This window comes from Bos indicus, chromosome 22, assembly GCF_029378745.1.
Source record: "Bos indicus isolate NIAB-ARS_2022 breed Sahiwal x Tharparkar chromosome 22, NIAB-ARS_B.indTharparkar_mat_pri_1.0, whole genome shotgun sequence".
NCBI classification, from domain to species: domain Eukaryota; kingdom Metazoa; phylum Chordata; class Mammalia; order Artiodactyla; family Bovidae; genus Bos; species Bos indicus.
In genome coordinates, this window is record NC_091781.1 from 14,431,321 (window position 1) to 14,449,959 (window position 18,639).

The 18,639-nt window shown below is 47.7% G+C and overlaps 1 protein-coding gene across 11 annotated transcripts in view; it reads left to right on the forward strand.

Annotated features, from left to right (window-relative positions):
* The window catches only part of TRAK1 (trafficking kinesin protein 1), a 100,919-nt gene extending 83,672 nt beyond the window's left edge, over positions 1–17,247 (forward strand). For 5 of the 11 annotated variants that reach the window (XM_070776141.1, XM_070776133.1, XM_070776139.1 and 2 more), the window contains 3 exons: positions 3,638–3,979; positions 11,276–11,378; positions 14,389–17,247. In XM_070776141.1, the coding sequence (XP_070632242.1) occupies positions 3,638–3,979; positions 11,276–11,378; positions 14,389–15,187 (1,244 nt within the window). In that variant the 3' untranslated portion in view covers positions 15,188–17,247. Of the gene's footprint in view, positions 1–3,637; positions 3,980–11,275; positions 11,379–12,170; positions 12,262–14,388 lie in introns of all 11 variants that reach the window. The other 6 variants (XM_070776134.1, XM_070776140.1, XM_070776138.1 and 3 more) reach the window with 3 other exon arrangements.
* Positions 17,248–18,639: the final 1,392 nt, after the last annotated feature.

Here is an 18,639-nt window from a genome sequence, read left to right on the forward strand (position 1 = left end):
CCTGATGCTGGGTTCATTATAGCTCTAACTGTGGTGCTGGCTAAGTTACTTCACCTTTTTGAGCCCTGTTTCCCATACTATAAAATAGCGCTCACATCTGCCACACAAGATTGTGGCAAGGAATAAACGTGATGTGTTTTGTATTATGCTCAGCATCTGTTAGGTACTTATTAACTTGTAGGCGCCTCGAACTTGTCCCTGTTCCGTTAACTCAGGTACAAAGGCTATCCTCACCAGTGTTGAGACCGACCAGCGTTGTGCTGGTGCCCTGTTCTTACATCCTTTTTCATTGGACCACCAAGAAGCTGATAGGATTCCCGTGTTCTCCAGTGACCCAGGTAAATGTACCTGGGGTGAGGCCTCTGGAGAATGTTGGCTGGGATCATAGCAGATAGCCAATCTATGTCTTCCATCTGTCTTCCTTACCTGTTTAATTAATCTTGCTATCTGCTCATTGGTGTCAGCCAAAATAGATGGGCTAGGTGTTTTGTCTCTTCACCTTACCTTACACGTTTTAAGTAGGTGAAGAACAAACAAAACATTCAACCTAGAGAGAGATATATCTGCATTAAAACGATGAGTCGGACAGTATTTTTTTCCCCTCTATTTTGCTCTTCCTTTCTAATTATAACCAGATAGCATTTCCAAATAAACAAGTTAATATGTAATTAGGGAAAAGCACACACTTCCAAGCTGTCCATTATCCAGCAAGTTTAGTTCTAACTTTTAAGCCTCAGGTGCCCTGCTGACATAAATGGATTGAGTCTTCTTCTCCTTTGGTGACATGAAAACCTTTTAGTTAAAAGAATGGGGTGTGGAAAGAAAGCACACAGAAGGAAAAGAGTAGTAACTATAATTATGTTTTTGCCCTATCCACACCCTGCTCCATAGGCCTTCATCTTGGTGCTGACTAGGAGCACAACATTTTCTCTCTTTGCCTGCCTGACCCCAGCGTCGTTAACATGTGGGCGGGAGAAGGTGATGGTAATGGGAGGTGGGGTAAAAAGCCAAGTATTATGCATCTTTCAGCATAATCTTTCCACTGCAGTCTCACTAGATTTCCTTGCTCTGCATTTTCAGGGAATGCAAATAACTCGGTGTACTTTGTAGGCTGTTTAACTCCAAATAGCAACTCTCTGTAGCCTCATTGGTGTCTTGGACTCATGCACGGGGTGGGGAAAATGGGGCATCCTGTTAAACAGATGGAAGATGGAGGCCCACCGGACTCTTTTCTGGGCCTAGACCTCCAGCCCCACTGAGTTCTTTCCTGGTGGATCGTAAATGTCTAGAACCCTCTTCAGATGGATGGGGAGACCCGACACTTCCTTGACACAGTTCTTCACTTTCCAGTGTGTTTGCTTTGCCTTTTGTCCCCTTCCAAAGGTAGAGGTGGTGTGGCCACATTGCACCTGGGGATTTCTCATCTTCCTTCTGAGCCCTGGTTGTGCTGCTCCAAGCTAGGTATCAAAATTCTGTGTTTAAAATTTCTCCCCAGTACAATTTTGTTACCAGGAATGTGGATGTGTGAAGAGTGAACACAAACAGTGGGCCCATTTTGGATTACTATGCATGGAGGTCCCCAGGAGTGGCAGGAGAAACCCCAGTGGCCGGAAACCCCATTGCATCTCCTGGCAGGCCCTGGACACCCATGAGGAAGTTCCACTGCCCACTGTGTATTCCTCCAGATTCTCATTGAGCCCAGGTTCCTGGCTGGAATGCTGATGGCCTTGCTTGTTTTCAGACCTGTGGTTTGGGGAGGGAAGTGGGGTGAGTTTGTGGCAAGAACTAGGCCTTTAGCACTGAACACTGGCTATGCTACAACTAACTCAGTGACTTTGGAAGTTAGGTAACTTCAGTGAACCTCTGTCTGTGAAAGTGCGGGTCATAATACTTAACCATGACGGGTGGTTTTGAGGAATGAGTTGAGGTGATACATATAAAACAAGCTGCCCTGCTGACATGTCTCTGTACAGGGTATCTTTTTAAGAAATAGTGCCATGGAACCTAGGACTTAGAATCCCATGGACGGGTTTATTTCATTATATGTACCTTTGGTCTTTTTTTTCTTTTTTGCGTTTAGAATATTTTCCATTTTTATTCAGTAGATTCCAGTTAAGTAGGTTGCTATTGTACTTGTGACACTTAATGCCGGGATAAACTCCAAAGTGTGTATGACTTTTTTCTGTTTTAAGTGGATTTCAAGTCATCCATCTGCAAAACCCTTTTAAGACTCCTAGGCTGAGACTATCCGATGAGAAATTATTTTGTAGCAGTGTTTTGGAGGCAGTGCACTCAACTGGGCACAGCAGAGGGTTGGAGAGCGCAGTTACATTCCTGGACCGCTTCCTGGCCCCACTGCCTGCCTGCCTGCCTTTCCCTCTTCTTTTATCTTGACTCCTGAGCTGCTGGCTCCTGGCCTCCCTAGTTCCCCTTTCTGATGTTCCCCAGGGCAGCATGGAGGGATCCCTGCCCTCCTCACAGAGGATGCCCTCAGGAAGCCAGCAGTGACAGTCTGAGAGGTTATTTGTGCAGGAAGACTCTTACATTTTCATGCTTGAGCACCACTTTCAAAGTCTCTCTGTTGAGTTTGTCATGTTTTCAGTGTGGCCAGCTTTTTCATCTGTGGAATGGGGATAGCATGCCCAGCCTCATGGGCCGGGCACTCAGAGCCATGTGAGGGGTAATAATGTCCTAAGGAGGAAAGAGTTGTTCTGGCAGGTGGATTGGGCAGAATCCTAGCACAGAGCAACATGCTAAAGGATCTGAGATGTTGTTCTTCGGTACATACACTTCTTAGCCCAGGCTTCCTAAGAAGGCTTGGTCTTGTTACTCTGTGAATACCTGGCATCCTCAAGGTCCTCAGGGACATACTCTGGTGTTATTACAGACCTTACACCATGTCATCTGAGTCTCAGGGTCTGGTGTCATTGAGGAGATTGGCTTCTCTGCTTCAGACCTCTGGGTGGACTTGCATGTTCTTAAATCACATCTCTTTAAGCCAATTCCCACTCCCCAAACCTGCAGCCCGTGAGGGCTGCTGGCAGCATACAGAAAACTTAGGTAAAGGAGGTGACGGCCGTGCCCACCATTTATCCGTGTGCTGTGATCATTTCTTTTTGCTTTTCTCTTGTTGTGGGTGCCTAGAATTGGTTTGGCATCATCTTATTCTGTTTCTGCTGTCTTCCCTGTTCCCAGCATTGTGTGCTTGGCGTAGAATCCACACATATCCACCCCCGCCCCTCTTTCTGTGCTTGTCGTGCTTATTTTTTCCTCTTCTATGTCCAAAGTGATTCTGTGTTGAATTTGGGGGTTGACATTAGTTGCTTAAAATAAAGAGTTTGTCACCCAACATCCTTGACACATAGTATGATGTTAATTTTACTTTGTTAAAAAAATGGATTTTTACCCTGGAATTGGTGCTCCTTCTGGGCATGGAAGGGGGTTGGCACCTGACACACAGCAGGAGGGGGGCAAGGCAATTCCGTGGGTGTCCCTCCCTGAGTCCACCTGCAGCGCCCAGGGCCCCCTGGGCTCGCACTCCATGCTGGAGGGTGGTGAAGAGCCATCAGCTTAGACTCCCATCCTAATCCTCTCTTCTCCCTGTCACCCCCTTCCCCCCGCCCTTTCTCCTTGCAAGGTTCTGCCACCCTTCACCACTGGCAGCAGTTGGCCCAGCCTCACCTCGGGGGCATTCTGGACCCCCGGCCTGGTGTGGTCACCAAGGGCTTCAGGACACTGGATGTTGACCTGGACGAAGTGTACTGCCTTAACGACTTTGAAGAAGACGACACAGGTGACCACATTTCCCTCCCAGGCCTAGCTACCTCCACGCCAGTTCAGCACCCAGAGACCTCAGGTGAGAGGTCCCGAGCACGTGTGACTGTCTCAGGCAGCAGAAGTTACCCAAGCCGGCCTCAGGCTTTCCCAGAGGAGATGCAGGAGCCGCCAGCGGCCGAGGAGGAGGAGGAGGAGGGGTCTGGTGAGGGCACCGCCATCAGTCCTGTAAACCTGGCACCTCTACCGGAGGCAGAGTTCCAGGCCATTCTCACTTCCGTTCCGAGCACCATCCGTAGTGGCTCTCTGTCTGTAGCTTCTGCTCGTCTGTGTGGGTGATGATGAAAGCACTCCCATCGTGGGGTTCCGTTTGTTAATAGAGTCTGATGCCTCCTTTTGTAACAAATGGGTGCGGCTCCTCGCCCATCTTGGAGGTGCATGGCCCAGCAGGCTCTTAAAGGGGAGCAGGAAAGGCTGCTAAAAAGAAGTGGATTATTGCCCCGTCATTCCCCCCCAGTCCTGAGCATCAGCTCCCCATTTCTGTTCTGGGTTGCTTCCCACGTCTAAGGGGCAGCTTCTCGAGTCCCCTGATGACCTCCAAACTGAGCTGAGCTGGGCAATTTTAGGGGAAATTTTGAGTGCTGGAATGTTCAAAAGGTTAATGAGAGAATGTGTTACCTGCATGATATATTAAAATTGGAAGAAGCCCAGAAAGTGTTCAGGATTTCAGACAGCACTTCAGAGATCAGCCTGTCCATTTCCTAACTGTAGTGAAGATACGTGTGTTTTCGTTCCAGCTAATACATGTGTTCAAAATGGATTTTTTAAAAGTGCTTTAGCAATTCTCCTTAATCCAGCAAACCCTAAGAGGATGTTAGTAAGCTTTTTTAGAGAGAGAATTCTAGATGAATCTGGAAAAGAGCTGTGCCTGATCTCTGTGTTCTCCCCACCCACTCCCCCACCCCCAGTATTAAAGTTATGACCATGAGTTTGCAGAATTACACATCCTAGGGGTCACTGGGATGCAAAGCTTTGTGCTCGGGGGCCCTGGGATCACAGGATCACATGGGTTACTATTTACCCAGACTTCCTGGACCTCCTCATTGCTTGGGCTGAGGGGGAGAGACCCAGATAAAGAAGAATTAACCCAATGTCATCATTCTAATGACATTTCCAAGTCACCAGGTTTGAGAAGAGCACATGCATCTTTGTGACTGACAATTTTCATTCATGGAAGGTTCAACACTCCACTTATAGTACAGAGCAGGTGAGAGCTGAGGTTCATGGTGGTGTCTCCCATCCCCTGGGTAAGTTCACACACCTGTGGCCAAGGGACTCTTTTTAAAAATTTTTTTTTCCTTTGACATAAACTTTAGGTATCATCAAGTAAAAAAGATTGTTTAACACCTAGGTATATTTTTATCTTTTAGCCATTAAGTTACCAGATTAAGCTTGCAATGGAATGAAAATGTTCATTATTTAGAATCTTCTCACAAAGAGGAAACCAGCTTAGGTATTGTTACCTCCTTTTGTCATCAGCATTGGTGCCCTTCTGGAAAGCAGACAGTGGTGCAGGAGACGCTGTGTCTGCTGATTCTGTGACTGAAGTGGCAGGCATTGTGTCAAGTGTGGTGACCCCTCCCTGCAGCCTGACAGGTGAAACAGAAGTGAATGCTGTGAGTTTAAAGAAGCACCATTAGGTTCATCTTTGAAAAATTGTAGAGAAGGAATAAAGCTTATTAAGTCACCTAAGAATATCCCTCTGAGAGCAGCGAGGGAAAGGGGACCAGGTATGAGGAGCTAAGTCCTGACCACTTTCCTAACCACACACAAAGGCATGTCTGTTGCTTCTTCCCTCCTTCCTCAAACCTGGAACAAATCCATCCCAACACCTCTTGAGAAGAGCACACAAACCGCCAGTGGAAACTGTAGAGGGGTCACATTGGAAGTGTGCGGCCAAAAAGAATGAGATTGCTGAAGGGAATTTAGAGAAGGTCTGATCATCTAGACAAGGGTTCTTCTGAGATTGTTTTCAGAGTAAGGTGTGTCAAAAGTTCTGTGCAGGAGGGAAAGGCTTGGCTAATGATTTGGCTGTTTTTCCCCTGTGGGGAATGATGGGACCATTTTGATTCTTGGAACGTAAGAAGCACATCACTCGGTGTAAATCAGCCCAGGGACCCTGAGTGACATTATGCACATAATCGTGGAGTCATGGGCAGACAGATAAGCTTCCACAGGGAGACCTGGGGCATCCTCTGTCTTGGGATTTGTACTCAGGCTGGCCTGCTCTCTGCCTTGGTCTCCCCTTTCCTGTTGCCAAACAGCACAATTCCAGGAGCTGCCATCTGCCTGGGAAGACTTAGTAGGGAGAACCTTTGAAGACAGAAGGTGGTTAACCTTTCTTTTCTAACAACTGGTATTATGGGAGGAAATTGGGAAAACTTGTATATTAGGCAGTTTTGTCTGGAGCCTGCTTTCTCATGGAGAAAACATTTTGAGTGCTGAAAAATATTTATTAATATATTTTAATGTATTATTGTATCATTATTTGATTTTTATAATCCCATGTCTTTAAAAAGGATGAATCCTTGTTATATTTGTAAATAATTTAGATGATTAAAATGGATTATGGTAAACAACTTTTAGATTATTAGTTTTACTTTATTTCAGTAACATATTTTGTTTTAATTCATAAAGTGTACTTTTATCAGAAATAATCTCATACCGTCAGTGTTTCGAATTTTAGGTATTTATGTGTAGCGAAGAGCCTGCATGTGGTAAAGGTTAAAGATTAGAGTTTAAAATCACATAGTTAGGTCAGCAGATGGTGGTTTGGATGGACAGTCCAATTGAATTACCTGGATGCCTTGATTCTTAAAGGGAAGACAGAGGCAGGATTAAAGCAACATATAAGAAAGTAAAGGTCAGCTTATTTAATACTCATACACATGGAGACCATTTCCAGTGGGAGAAATTCCTAAAACAGACTCCTACACATCATGGCAGCCTACCTGGCAGTGGTTCTGCAGTAGAGCTGTATTTATGGGGCTGAGGTCCTAAAGTAAGTGTTGAAAGTAAAAATCTCATTTGGTCAAAAGTACCCTTGGAAATCCCTGAAGGTGCAGGTCTTCGGCCCCTCAGAAGCAAAAGCCAAGAACTAGCTTCCTTTGTAGCTTTCTTATTTGTGACACAGGCACAGGCTCTGCTCAGGCGAGTTACTTGAAGGGAAGGGAACAGCTGAAAGAAGCAGACGATTAAGGAACTGAGTGTCACTCCAGCCTCCTCTGGGGCGGGGCTGGTGTGAACAAAGCCTCCGTTGGGCATTCTCTCTCACTGGTCAGTCCCACTGGGGAAGCAGGAACCAAAGGGGCTTGTGAAGGAACGTTGGCCATTGAGACCTGAGGAATCTGAAAGGAAAAGTCTGGTACATTCAATTCACAGACCGTTGGGTCTGGGAATGTTCCTTCTTGTCTCTGCCTAGAGAGCTGAGGGAGTTCCCACTCAGATGGCCAGACTTTTCAACCTTGCTCTGGTGTGTAGCAGTTAGAGGAGTTTGGTCATGGTGGACAGAACCAGGATCTGCTCGCACCCCTGTATTAGGAGATGTTAAGGAAGTCCTGTGCTCCTGCATCAAAGTATATACTACACAACAGCAAAACAGGCCAGGGCAGCCTGAAATGGAAAAATGAATGAAGAATTGCTTTATTGACTTGTCTCAAACAGCATGGAGTCAACCCTACTTAAAATTTCCAGAATAAGCCTGCTCTCTGAAAGCGCTTTCTCTAGGATCCTCATCTCTGAAAACCACAGGAGGGTGCTCTAGTGCTGGGAGGGGCACCCACGTGGACTGCTGAGCGGATATTTGCACTCAGCCTTTTCTAAAGTGAAGGGCCCTTGAGGGAGCACGTGGGCGGGAACTGAGTTTCAGGTTTGTTGTCCAGTTGCACCACCTAGTGATGCCCTGGAGAAGTACACCTTTAAACTGGCTCCAGGAGTACCAGCTGGATGAACTTGGGGCAACTTAGCCAGGCCAGCTCCCCACACGTGTCGGTGGTTGCCACAGGACAGACAAGAAGGCAAGAGGGAATGGGATCCAGCTCTGTTGGCATCTTAAGACTCCAAAGAGATTTTTACACTTGCACTTTTGACTTTTTAATAGCATTCCAAAAAGTCACTTTATCTCCTGAAGATACCCCAGAAGCCACTTGAAAGAATTTCTGGTTCTGTCTGCCACGCCATGAGATTATTCCTCTGTTAAGTCACTCTTTAGATGAAACAGAGAGTAGACAACGTGTTGCGGTGGGTCAACTTAACTTTTCATTTTTTTAAGTTTTGCAGGAACCAAAAGTTGTACAGAAGCCAGAATAAGATCTTGTGATGTGGTTTTCAGTCTCTGTGCTAGAAACCTTCCCGGAACCAATGGGCTGAATGTCTGCATTGGGGACTCATGGGTCTTTCAAACTGTAGATGGGGTTGTGTAGAAGAAATGCTTAAGAAGCAGAGAAAGAGAGTTACAGGCCCATGTTAAGCCTGGTACTAAGGGCTTTCAAATGTCATCTTGTAACACTGTGTAGTTTAAAATCACTTTCATCTTTTTTTAAAAAAAGAAAAGATAAAAAGCGGTTCTGCTGTATCTGAAACTGCCTTTGTTTCCCTAATCCTCAGAGAAAAACACCTGGTAAAGCTACATTAGTCCCAAACAGCATTTATGTTAATGATGAAGCACAGGGCAAACAAAGGTTTATGGAGTTGTTCCCACATGGACTCATCACAGAACTTTTTTTCCCCAGAAAAATTCATGCAGAGACAATCTTGAATAATCAAGGATTAACTAAGTATAAAAGTTCGCTTTAATAGATTAGGATTTTGTACCAGTTTCAGAACCTGGAGGAGGAAGAACAAATAAAAATAATAAAGAATTAGGGGCTTGGGGGACGAGAGGGGGAGAAATGCAAGTTCATTCCTAAATAAAATACTTGATGAAAGTATTTGTCAGTGTTTGTACTTCTAGCTCACAACACTGCGGTCCTCCAATCAGATTGAGAAAAAGAAGGAGGATTTAAGTAGGAAGTCAGAGCATTAAATCCAGGAAACCCCGTCCTTGGAGGCCTCATGTGAACAGCACAAGGTGAACTCACAGCACCTAAGGCAGGGCTTTGGGGTGCAATAGGGCCTGGGCCCTCTCCCTGAGCCCCTGCTCTCTGCCCTGAAGACTCTGTTAGCACCTCCTGCTTTGGGAATTTGCTCTCTCCTGTACACAGAACTGTAGGAATCAGCCCCTGATGGCTCTGTGGCGACTCACTCTCTCTGTGTTGTGTCCCAAGGAAGGGAGACGCTGCAGCGGCCCGGCGGGCAGTGGTGACTCAGAGAGCTGGCGGGTCCAGGCGTCCCAGTGGTATTGCAGAAGGGCTGAACCTCTGGCTTTGGCACTTTTGATTCTTGTTGATTGACCTCAGTCTTCTCAAGCTGTCCATCGCTTCGGGGGAATGATGACCTCTGAATTTTAGCAGCCTTTTCCTCTTCCCAAAACCCATTTGCATAAGATGGGTTTTGCTTCTGCTGATGCAACAGTGTCTAAAATGTCCCATCTCACACTAGCTGTTGTGATTGAAGATCCAATACGTAATGGGGTGGAGGAGGAGGTGAATGTGTGTGACCTTTTGATTTGATATTCTGGCCATGCGTTTAAATGGAGTATGCTTCTAAGTTTAAATCCAGCCTCGCTTTTGTTTGATTTTTAAAAAAATGTTCTCTCTCTTATAACTGTTCTGTCCTAATTACTTCTACTTACTGCATTTTTTTCCCTCCCTCCCAAATAACCCATCATGCCTGTTGTTTGGGATGCTTTTCTCAGGTTTTCTGTTGCTTTTGTTTCTAGACTTTATTGCAGTCAGAGAATCGTGATTGGTCGGTTGCCTTTTCTTCATAGCTTCTTCCGTTTTTGTTTTGCTCACAGTCATTTTTCAGTTATCTGAGTTCCTAAACCATTACTTTTTTGATTGAGAAACAAAGATGCATAAAGGCTATTTTTACATGTGTTTCCCACACCCCTCCTGCTTTGCCTGGAGCTCCTTGAGGCTGAGAGTTTGCTCTCGTGGCTGTGGTGCTGGCTGCCATGCCAGCGGCTATCAGAGCCTTCCTTGACACACAGAGATGACTTGGACCACAGTCATCAGGGCAAACCAGTCTTGCACAGCTCCTGAGTCACTGCCACCATTTTTGTGCTTTGGCTTTGTCCTGCCTGCCTTCAATTTGCGTGTCTCCAGTATTTTTTTTATTTCATCTAGTTTCTTGTTTTTCCTTTTTCTTTTTTAAAGACACAGTCACCTGTGTGTGGATCTGTAGGTTTGGGGCACTGATCTCTTCTGGTTTGATTTCCTTTTTGTCAAATCCAAGAGAAAACTTGCCATAAAGAGCTAGAAGATTCTAGTTCCAGACTTTTGAATCTTCAGCGTGCTCATGGCCTCCAATAGCCTAATCATTTTTCTCCCAGGAGGTCTCTGGGGGCTGAGAGGCTGCAGGGGTGGAGTTGGTGGGGAGGAGGGGATGACCCTAGACCTCACCATGCATGCTATTGGGAGCAACATTTTTTTTTTTTCTTTTGCATTTGAGTTATGAATGAGGATGACCTCTACAATCATGATATCTCCTGTAGACTCTATTCCTACTTCTTACCTGCGGTTTTCTGATGCATGGTCCTAAAGCTTCTGTGATTTACTTTGCTCCAGATCCTAGTCTTCAGCTGCCTTAACAACTCTTTGGAGCTTTCAAAGGAAATAAGTTGAGGACAACATGCTCATTTTCATCAGAAACCAGCCATCCTAGAAATGGCAAGAAAGCAGCTCAGGGGAACTGGTGCTGCTTATAGTGCTGTGTACCAGCCCAGTCCTGGCAGAGAGTCTGGGCCCTGGGACTTTTGCCAGCAACGTTGTTGCTGAGGCAGCTGAGGCCCCATCTCCCTCCCTGCCGACCACAGATAGGCAGTAGTGGAGCCAGCTTCCTCAAGCCCCTTTTTGTGTAAACTGAAAAGGGAGCCCATGAGCCTTGCCCTGTTTCTAGGTGCAAGTGCCTCTCCCTGCCCTGCACCTCTCCCCTCCCCTTGGCAGAGCTTGGCACCTATCTGCCAATGAAAAGTAAAGCAACAAAAGAAGAAAGCCGGTTCAAATCTCTGAGGAGGGAACCCAAATTTAGCCCCAAGGGCCCTTTGGCCCTTCAAACTGGATCCACTACTGGCCAAAGAACGCTGATGGGAAACCCTGTCTGGATTGGGTTGGAAGCTGGAATTCGATGCTCTGCATGCCAGTGCTCAAAAGTGTGGTTGTTTTTGAGGGACCACCTTCGACCCAGAACATTCGTGTTTCACCTTCCTCGCCCAGATCCAGTTTACAAGGTAGCTCATCGCTTCTTGCATCTGTCGAGGGCCATGCGGGACTCTGACTTTTCTCGTGGGTGTACTTGGATGCAAGGACTATATTTTGTTCCTCCCCTCCCCCCAATTTAGCCCACCACCCTGGGAAGTGCATGTCACAGACCAACTCCACCTTCACCTTCACCACCTGTCGCATCCTGCATCCTTCAGACGAGCTCACGCGGGTCACACCAAGGTAAGGGACCCAGCCGTGGGGTGGGCAGGGTGGGGTGAGGTGGGAACACTCCCTGCGAGACTTAATGTCAAGGAAAGCTGAAGTAGCAAGAGGGTTGTTCAAAACCAACTCCAGCCAGTGGAAGCATCTCTCACCTGTTCAAGTCCCATCTCTTTTTTTGAATCAAGACCCCTATTGATTCATAGCCAGCACAGAATAGAGAGACCTGGACCCACTTTAAGTTGCTTTCGTATTGGTCATGAAAGATTCTTAGGCCCTGCCTCAACCAGCTGAAGTTCAGGGCACTACCGCAGGCTCTAAGGCCAAGTCTGTTGGCTTTTTGCCCCCAAATTTGCCGGTAGAACATGTTCTTTCACAGAATGGAGTTACTGAACCCTGTGGTAGCCCTTATGCCCCTGGAAATGGTCTCAGGAACCATGTATGCATCACAGCCACACTGTAACAGCCGAAATGATAAAACTTGAACAGAACCACATGCTTGATGTGGTCCATTTCCCTTGGATGCCTCCAAGAAGTGATAGAAGTTAGCACCATCTGACGAGAGGATTTGTGTGGCCTTGGCAGGGTTGGGGGAAGGGTCTGTTTGACTGGATTTCAGGCTTCCCAGAGCTTCTGGTGAAAGGGAAAACGGTCTCCCACAACATGGTGGTGTGACCCCCCTCAGCCATTTTCTCTGTGGTGCGAGGTGCCAGGATGAGTGGAAAGTATCTCACAGGAGGGAGGCGAGTTGGGCCAGCTCGGAGGGAGCAGCCACCCCAAGGAGCACCTTCAACTATGAATAATTCTCCACAGGTCATGTGAGGAGGACGACGAAGCAGCCCCAGGCCCTGTTGAGCTGAGAGCAGATGTAGGGCAGAGAGTGAGCCCACAGGCAAGGCAGGGGGTGAGCACACCACCAGCAGGGCCTGCCTGGCAGGGCCCTGTGAAGGAGCTGTGTGTGCACGTGTGGCCGCCACTAACCCGCAACGTGGGCGTGGATGTGTCTCTGTGGTTGTGCCTGGCTAATTCGGCCTTGACAGCAGATACCCCTAACCTGTCTAAACACCCCAGTCAAGCCAAGTGCCAACACTAATACAGGTCTAACCAAGGTTCTTACCAGAAGGGGATCTCTAAATTTTAGCTTGTCTCCATCTCCCTTCCTGCCTCTGGAGAACCTGGCTTCCCCATCCCCCAGCTTTATGTTTGAAGAGATTGTGTTGAAAAGCAATGGACAGAGCTTCCCCTTGGGAGAGGCTGGTGCCCTGGCACTCTTCTGATGGCAGCTGTAGGACTCAACACTGCACCCCTGCCTTCTTCTCTAAGTCCTTATGGCCTCATCAGGGATGAAAAAGCCTGAGAAGTAAGTAGCAGGAGAAGGCTTTTTGCCTGAGTTTGAAAGAATGGCAGCCTGAAACAAAAATGGAAAATCTCTCTAGAAGTGGTTCTGTGACCAAGTACAGATTTTTTCCACCCTCGATTGCTTGTAGATCAGTTTTGTGGAAATCCACCTGTGCCTTTTGAAGACCCACCTTTTAAGCTTCAGGATCTGCTGTGGTTTCTAATCCCATGTTCCTCTGAGTGCTCCCCACCCACCAGCATCCCCACTCCTAAGCTTGTGTGAGACGGGCCTATTCTGGGTTCCTTACCATGTATAGACTGACCAGCAGTGAGGTCACTTGAGTGTGGAGCCAAATGATGCTGCAACTTGTACTTGGCTTTTGACCTGTCCTCCCACAGGAGGAGTCCCTGCTCTACTCATTCTGGGGATCTGCCCCAGAGCCTGTCCCCTTCCTCCCCTTTCCCTAAGTTGGTGCTTTGTCCAGGGTATGTGGCCCGTCCCTTGCCAGGCTGGGGAGAGAGGGCTCTATCCCCGAGTTACTGGGGACCACCCAGCTGCCTGTTCCCAGGGGCACCCGAAGCCCCTGCTGCGTCCTTAGGTAGGTGCCAGGGCAGGTCTTATGAGACCGTCAGAAGGGATGTTTCTGTGCCCCTCAGTTGCTCATCCAGCAACAGCTTAGGGGCTCTGTGCCTGGGGTCGGGGGGTGCCTCACTCCATCCCTGTAGCAGTTGTGAAAAGAGGGACCCTTCTGGTTTCCAGGCAGACAGCAATGCATTTCCCACTGCTGCCCTTTTGTTACACTTTCTGCCTTGATTCTCCTTACTGCTGAATCCCAGCTTCTAGAATCTAGTGGGCCCTCAGTCATATATAAGTGGACAGAAGAATCTCTCCACTTTCCCTTTAGTAACCAGGTTTCACCACCCAGTGGGCCTTTTTCTAGGTGGCTCTTTAGATGAAGATCTGATGATACATGACATGTATCATCTGTCCCCCTATCTCCACTCATCAAAGTGGACTTCAGCACCCGCAGGAAGAGTACTGAAGGGCAGCAGGGTGCAGAGGAAACAGCACTGTAGTGGGAGTCAGGAGCCTGGGATCTGCTGCTGACTTGATGTGCACCTTCAAGCCTCAGTCTCCCCATTGCCCGGGGGCCCTCTCCACCTGCTTCAGCCACACCCAGAATCAACTCATACCGCAGAGCCCTGGTTAACATCTTACCTCAAGGAAATGGGTACTGGGAAGGAGTGCAGAAATTTGAGGAAATTGGTAGAGACAGAGCGCCTCTCTGCTGCAGGGCTTCCTGTCTTATCTTTGGGGTCACTCAGACTTGGGTTCGAATCCAGGATCTTCCACTGAGTAGCTGAGTGTGATGTTGAGTAAGTCACCTAATCTGAGCCTAATTTCCTCACTTGCAAAGCCAACAGTTGTACTCACCCTCTAGGGCTGAGAGAAGGGAATCACGTGCAGCTTCCTATTGATGTAAACCAGCCCCCCCAATTCAGAGACTCCACGGCCTCTACAGATGAGAGGGAGGATCAGACATGAAAAGAGGCATCCAGGGAACCTGGGTTGGAGGAGTCCCCTCAGTATGTCCCAGGCCTGCCCTGCGCCCCTGCAGGAGGCTGGCCCGGACCCTATCCTTGGTTTTCCTGGGCATTTTCTGATCAGTGACCTGTTGTGTTTTCTTATCAGCCTTAACTCGGCCCCGACTCCGGCTTGTGGCAGTGCCAGCCACTTGAAATCCACACCAGTGGCCACGCCGTGCACTCCCCGGAGACTGAGCCTGGCCGAATCCTTCACTAACGTCCGTGAGTCCACGACCACCATGAGCACGTCCCTGGGGCTGGTGTGGCTGCTGAAGGAGCGGGGCATTTCCGCGGCTGTGTATGACCCCCAGAGCTGGGACAGGGCCGGTCGGGGCACCCTCCTGCACTCCTATACCCCCAGGATGGCAGTGATCCCCTCCACACCACCCAACTCGCCTATGCAGACGCCCACATCTTCTCCACCTTCCTTCGAGTTCAAGTGCACAAGCCCTCCCTACGACAACTTCCTGGCTTCCAAGCCAGCCAGCTCCATCCTGAGGGAGGTGAGGGAGAAGAAGGCGGTCCGGAGCAGTGAAAGCCAGACTGACGTGTCTGTCTCCAACCTCAACCTCGTGGACAAAGTCAGGAGGTTTGGCGTGGCCAAAGTGGTGAACTCAGGGCAAGCCCATGTCCCCACCTTGACTGAGGACCAGGGACCTCTCCTCTGTGGGCCCCCAGGCCCTGCGCAGGCCCTTGTCCCCAGAGGCCTGGTACCCGAAGGCCTGCCCCTCGGATGCCCCACTGTCACCAGTGCCATCGGTGGGCTCCAGCTCAACAGTGGCATCCGACGGAACCGCAGCTTCCCCACCATGGTGGGGTCCAGCATGCAGATGAAAGCCCCTGTGACACTCACCTCGGGCATCTTGATGGGTGCTAAGCTCCCCAAACAAACTAGCTTACGGTGAGGCTGGGAAGAGGCCCTTCCCCTAGAGGAGACCAGGCTGGCTCCCGCCTCCCTCTCCTCCCCCTGCCCTGCGCACGCTCCCTCTGCCCTCCTCTGTCCATCCCCTCCTGAGCTAGACAAATCAACCTCGTGCCTAATGGGGGCAGAGTGGAGACTCTGTAAAATGTGTACATAGGACTTGGAAACCTGTATCTGCCCTGCCCTTCCTTCAGATCCTGCAGGAAGCGCCCCAGCAGCGACATCACTCTTGAGGACCTAGCCTATGCTGGCGGCCGAGGGCAGGAGCAGCCGGGTGTCTTTCCTTCTTCTTTCCTTTGAGAAGCACTGAAACCCCCAAGTGTGTTCTTATCCCATGGATAGGAAACCAGTGAATTTGTGGCTGCCTTCCAGAGCCACACTTCCTGAGCTGTCAGGTGGCACAGTGGTTCTGCCGTGCCGGCGTCACTGGGCACCTCGCCTCTCCCGCCCCGTAAGAGCGTAAGGGGCCTCCGTCCACAGCCACGTGCAGTTGCTGTAGCTTTCACGATGGAAGAGTTAGTTGTTCTTTCCTTCTGGGGCCCCAGCTTCTTTAAGACCTTCACTGCTCGGCCCCAACGGACGGTCGCTTCTTTTTTTTGACCTGTGACTTTTTCTTCTCATGCCTTCAATGCGAAGTCATCCTTCCATGTTTTGTAATCCACTGTCAGGCCAGATGTCTGACCTGAAAGAGAATGTATTTACACTCCTGCTGCACTGTTTGGCAGCCCCTGTGTGTTCTGTGTGATTTACTTTTTCCTTTTTTTTTTTTTTTTTTTTTAATATATGCAGGGAAGTAATGGTACTAGATGGGAAGTCGCAGTAAAATGTTCTCTCTATGGTTCTGTGACACCAAAATACAAGTTTCGGACACACCAAGCAGCTAGTGAGATAGCAGCTTATTTCTGGGACCCAATGTCACAACCAATTGATTAAGACCAGAGCCAATGTGACTTTAACAATAGGACCTTAAGGAAAAGGGGTCGGGAGAAAGGTGGTGAATGAAACTTGTCAACAGTGAAAGAGTAGAAACACGGCCAAAGGTAACACCAAACCAGTTCACAGAGAAACAAGGCTTTGGAGGTCCGCTGGTTCTGGTCTTTACTCTAGACCCGACACCCTTGAGCGTATTCTCACATCTGTGGTCTTCTGCTGCAGCCATTCAATATCCACATGTTTTGCCCTCTTGTTTCAGAAAAGAGCGGTCCCAGAAAAGCCCTTCGTGTCCTTGTGCCACTTTTTATCGTTAGGAAAAGGTAGAGGTATTGTGAGAAGAACCATGAACAAACAGGGAGCCTGGTCCCATCCCTGTCATCCACCAAGTTTCAAACTTTTATTTATTGTTTGTGTGTGCTATATTTTAAACATTCTCTGTCCTATCCAGCTTGGTCACAGTGTGTCTGTGGCTTTCCAGTCCAAGCAGACCATTTATTTATTCTGAGCTGGGGACTGTACATCATGGTGCTCTGTGGCCATTTGTTCCAGATGTTTATGGAAGGATAACATCATATGCAAGTAAAATCATCATTTCGCACCCCCCATTCCCTTTTTCTTCCACCCCCTTGGCAAAAGATGTATCCTTCAATTGAGTGAGTGTGAACTTTTGTCCACAGAAGATACTTTGAGAAAGTTCCCAGGAGCAAGCTTCAGTCCCATGATTTCAGACTATTTATTCTCTGAACACGAGGGTGTTGGTTAATTATGTTTTCAACTCTCCTCTCTGTGGTATGTGTGCACTCACTGCACGGAACTTATATCTTTTTATTTGAATGTATTTTAAAGCAGTAGGTAGAATAACAAAGGAATATGAAAACCATGGATGGAATGGACCATTTTATGTATTCAGAGAGAGGAGCCACCCATCATCACAAAGAAAATACCCATGTAAAATTCAGCAATTGAGAGGTTGCAGTATTTAGTATAGTTAATAAATGATCAACATTGTGCAACCACTACCAAAAAGTGTGTTGTAATGCATCCAAAATCAACAATAAAATTTTATTTGCTGATGAATACCAATAAAATAAGATCAAATGATGGAAACCACACTGCTACTGATTTGTATTTTGTTCTTTTCATTGAGGAGTTGATCTCTGAAAGACATGAGGGATTCAGCTCTTGGGGGAACTTAAATGAAAGACATATACTTCTGTTGTATCCCACCTTTCTTTTAATGTAATACTTTCCCTTAGACAAACTTCTAGTCAGAGCTGGAAGCACTCTCTCACTTTTCAGGGCTATATACTACTCTATCGTGTACATGCCCACTGTGAATACATGTACACCCCCATGAACCTTTAAATTAATTCTAAACTTTCACTATCACAACACTGAAATGAAAAAATATTGTGTATATGTAATTTTCCACACACATGAACTTACCTATAGAATAAATTCCCAAATAGATGTTGTCAAATTGCCTTCCATAGGACTTGGTTGAGATTTAAAAACCAAGGACAGTGGAGGATCACTAGACGGAGAAGAAAATGACAAAACTTACTGCCACTTTAACGTGTGGAAGCAGTGAAGTGACCCAAGCAAACATAGCGTTGGTGGTTTCAGTGGCATGGATTTCAATCAAGTGCTACCATTTAATAGTGCTGTGACCTTGGGTAAGCCACTTCTCTTTGGGTCTTCCATTTTTTCAACCTGTAAATGCGAAATCCCTTAGGTTACTGAGCTGAGGAAATACATTTTGAACATCTGTGATGGACCAGGCACTGTTAAAGGTGGTGCGGACACGGTGATAAGTGGTTGATTTCTCTCATGGAGCATACATACAGTCTTTGAACAGGAAAGAGATGACCAAACATGGCATAATAAGGGCTGTACAGAGAATTGAAATAGGCTGATCTGAGGGACTAGGTGGCTGCTTTGGGCAGTCAGGTAAGGCCTGTCCAAGGAGGTGGTATTTGAATCGACCATGTGAGCTCTGGCACAGGAGCATTAGTGCAGAGAGAGCAGCTACTACAAAGGCTCAAAGGTAGGAACGCACTTGGCGTGTTTGAGGATCAGAGAGCAGGTCTGTGTGTGTGTGCCAGTAAATAAGGGGCGAGTGGTTATGGTAGAGAAACCAGTGTTCATCAAATTGTCCATGTGATGCCAATGTTTCCCAGCCACTTTGCAGTGGTCAGGGCACAGGATTATTTCTGGCCAGTGGGCTGTGAGCAGAGAAAAGGCCATTCATGATTTTTCCTCTCTTGCTCTAAATTCAAGCATTGAAATGGTAGTGTCACAAGTTGGTGGAGCTATCATCATCCTGGGTCTCCAAGGACCCATGAGACCTGCCCTCCAACATTTGACATATGCTCTGAAGGAGAAACCAACTTTCGTTAAGCCAGTGAAGTTTTAGGGTGCTTCATCAGAATCCCTGGAGCTAGGGCCCAGGTACGTTTCACTAAGCCCTCCAGGTGATCCTGGGGCTCACTAAGCTCTGAG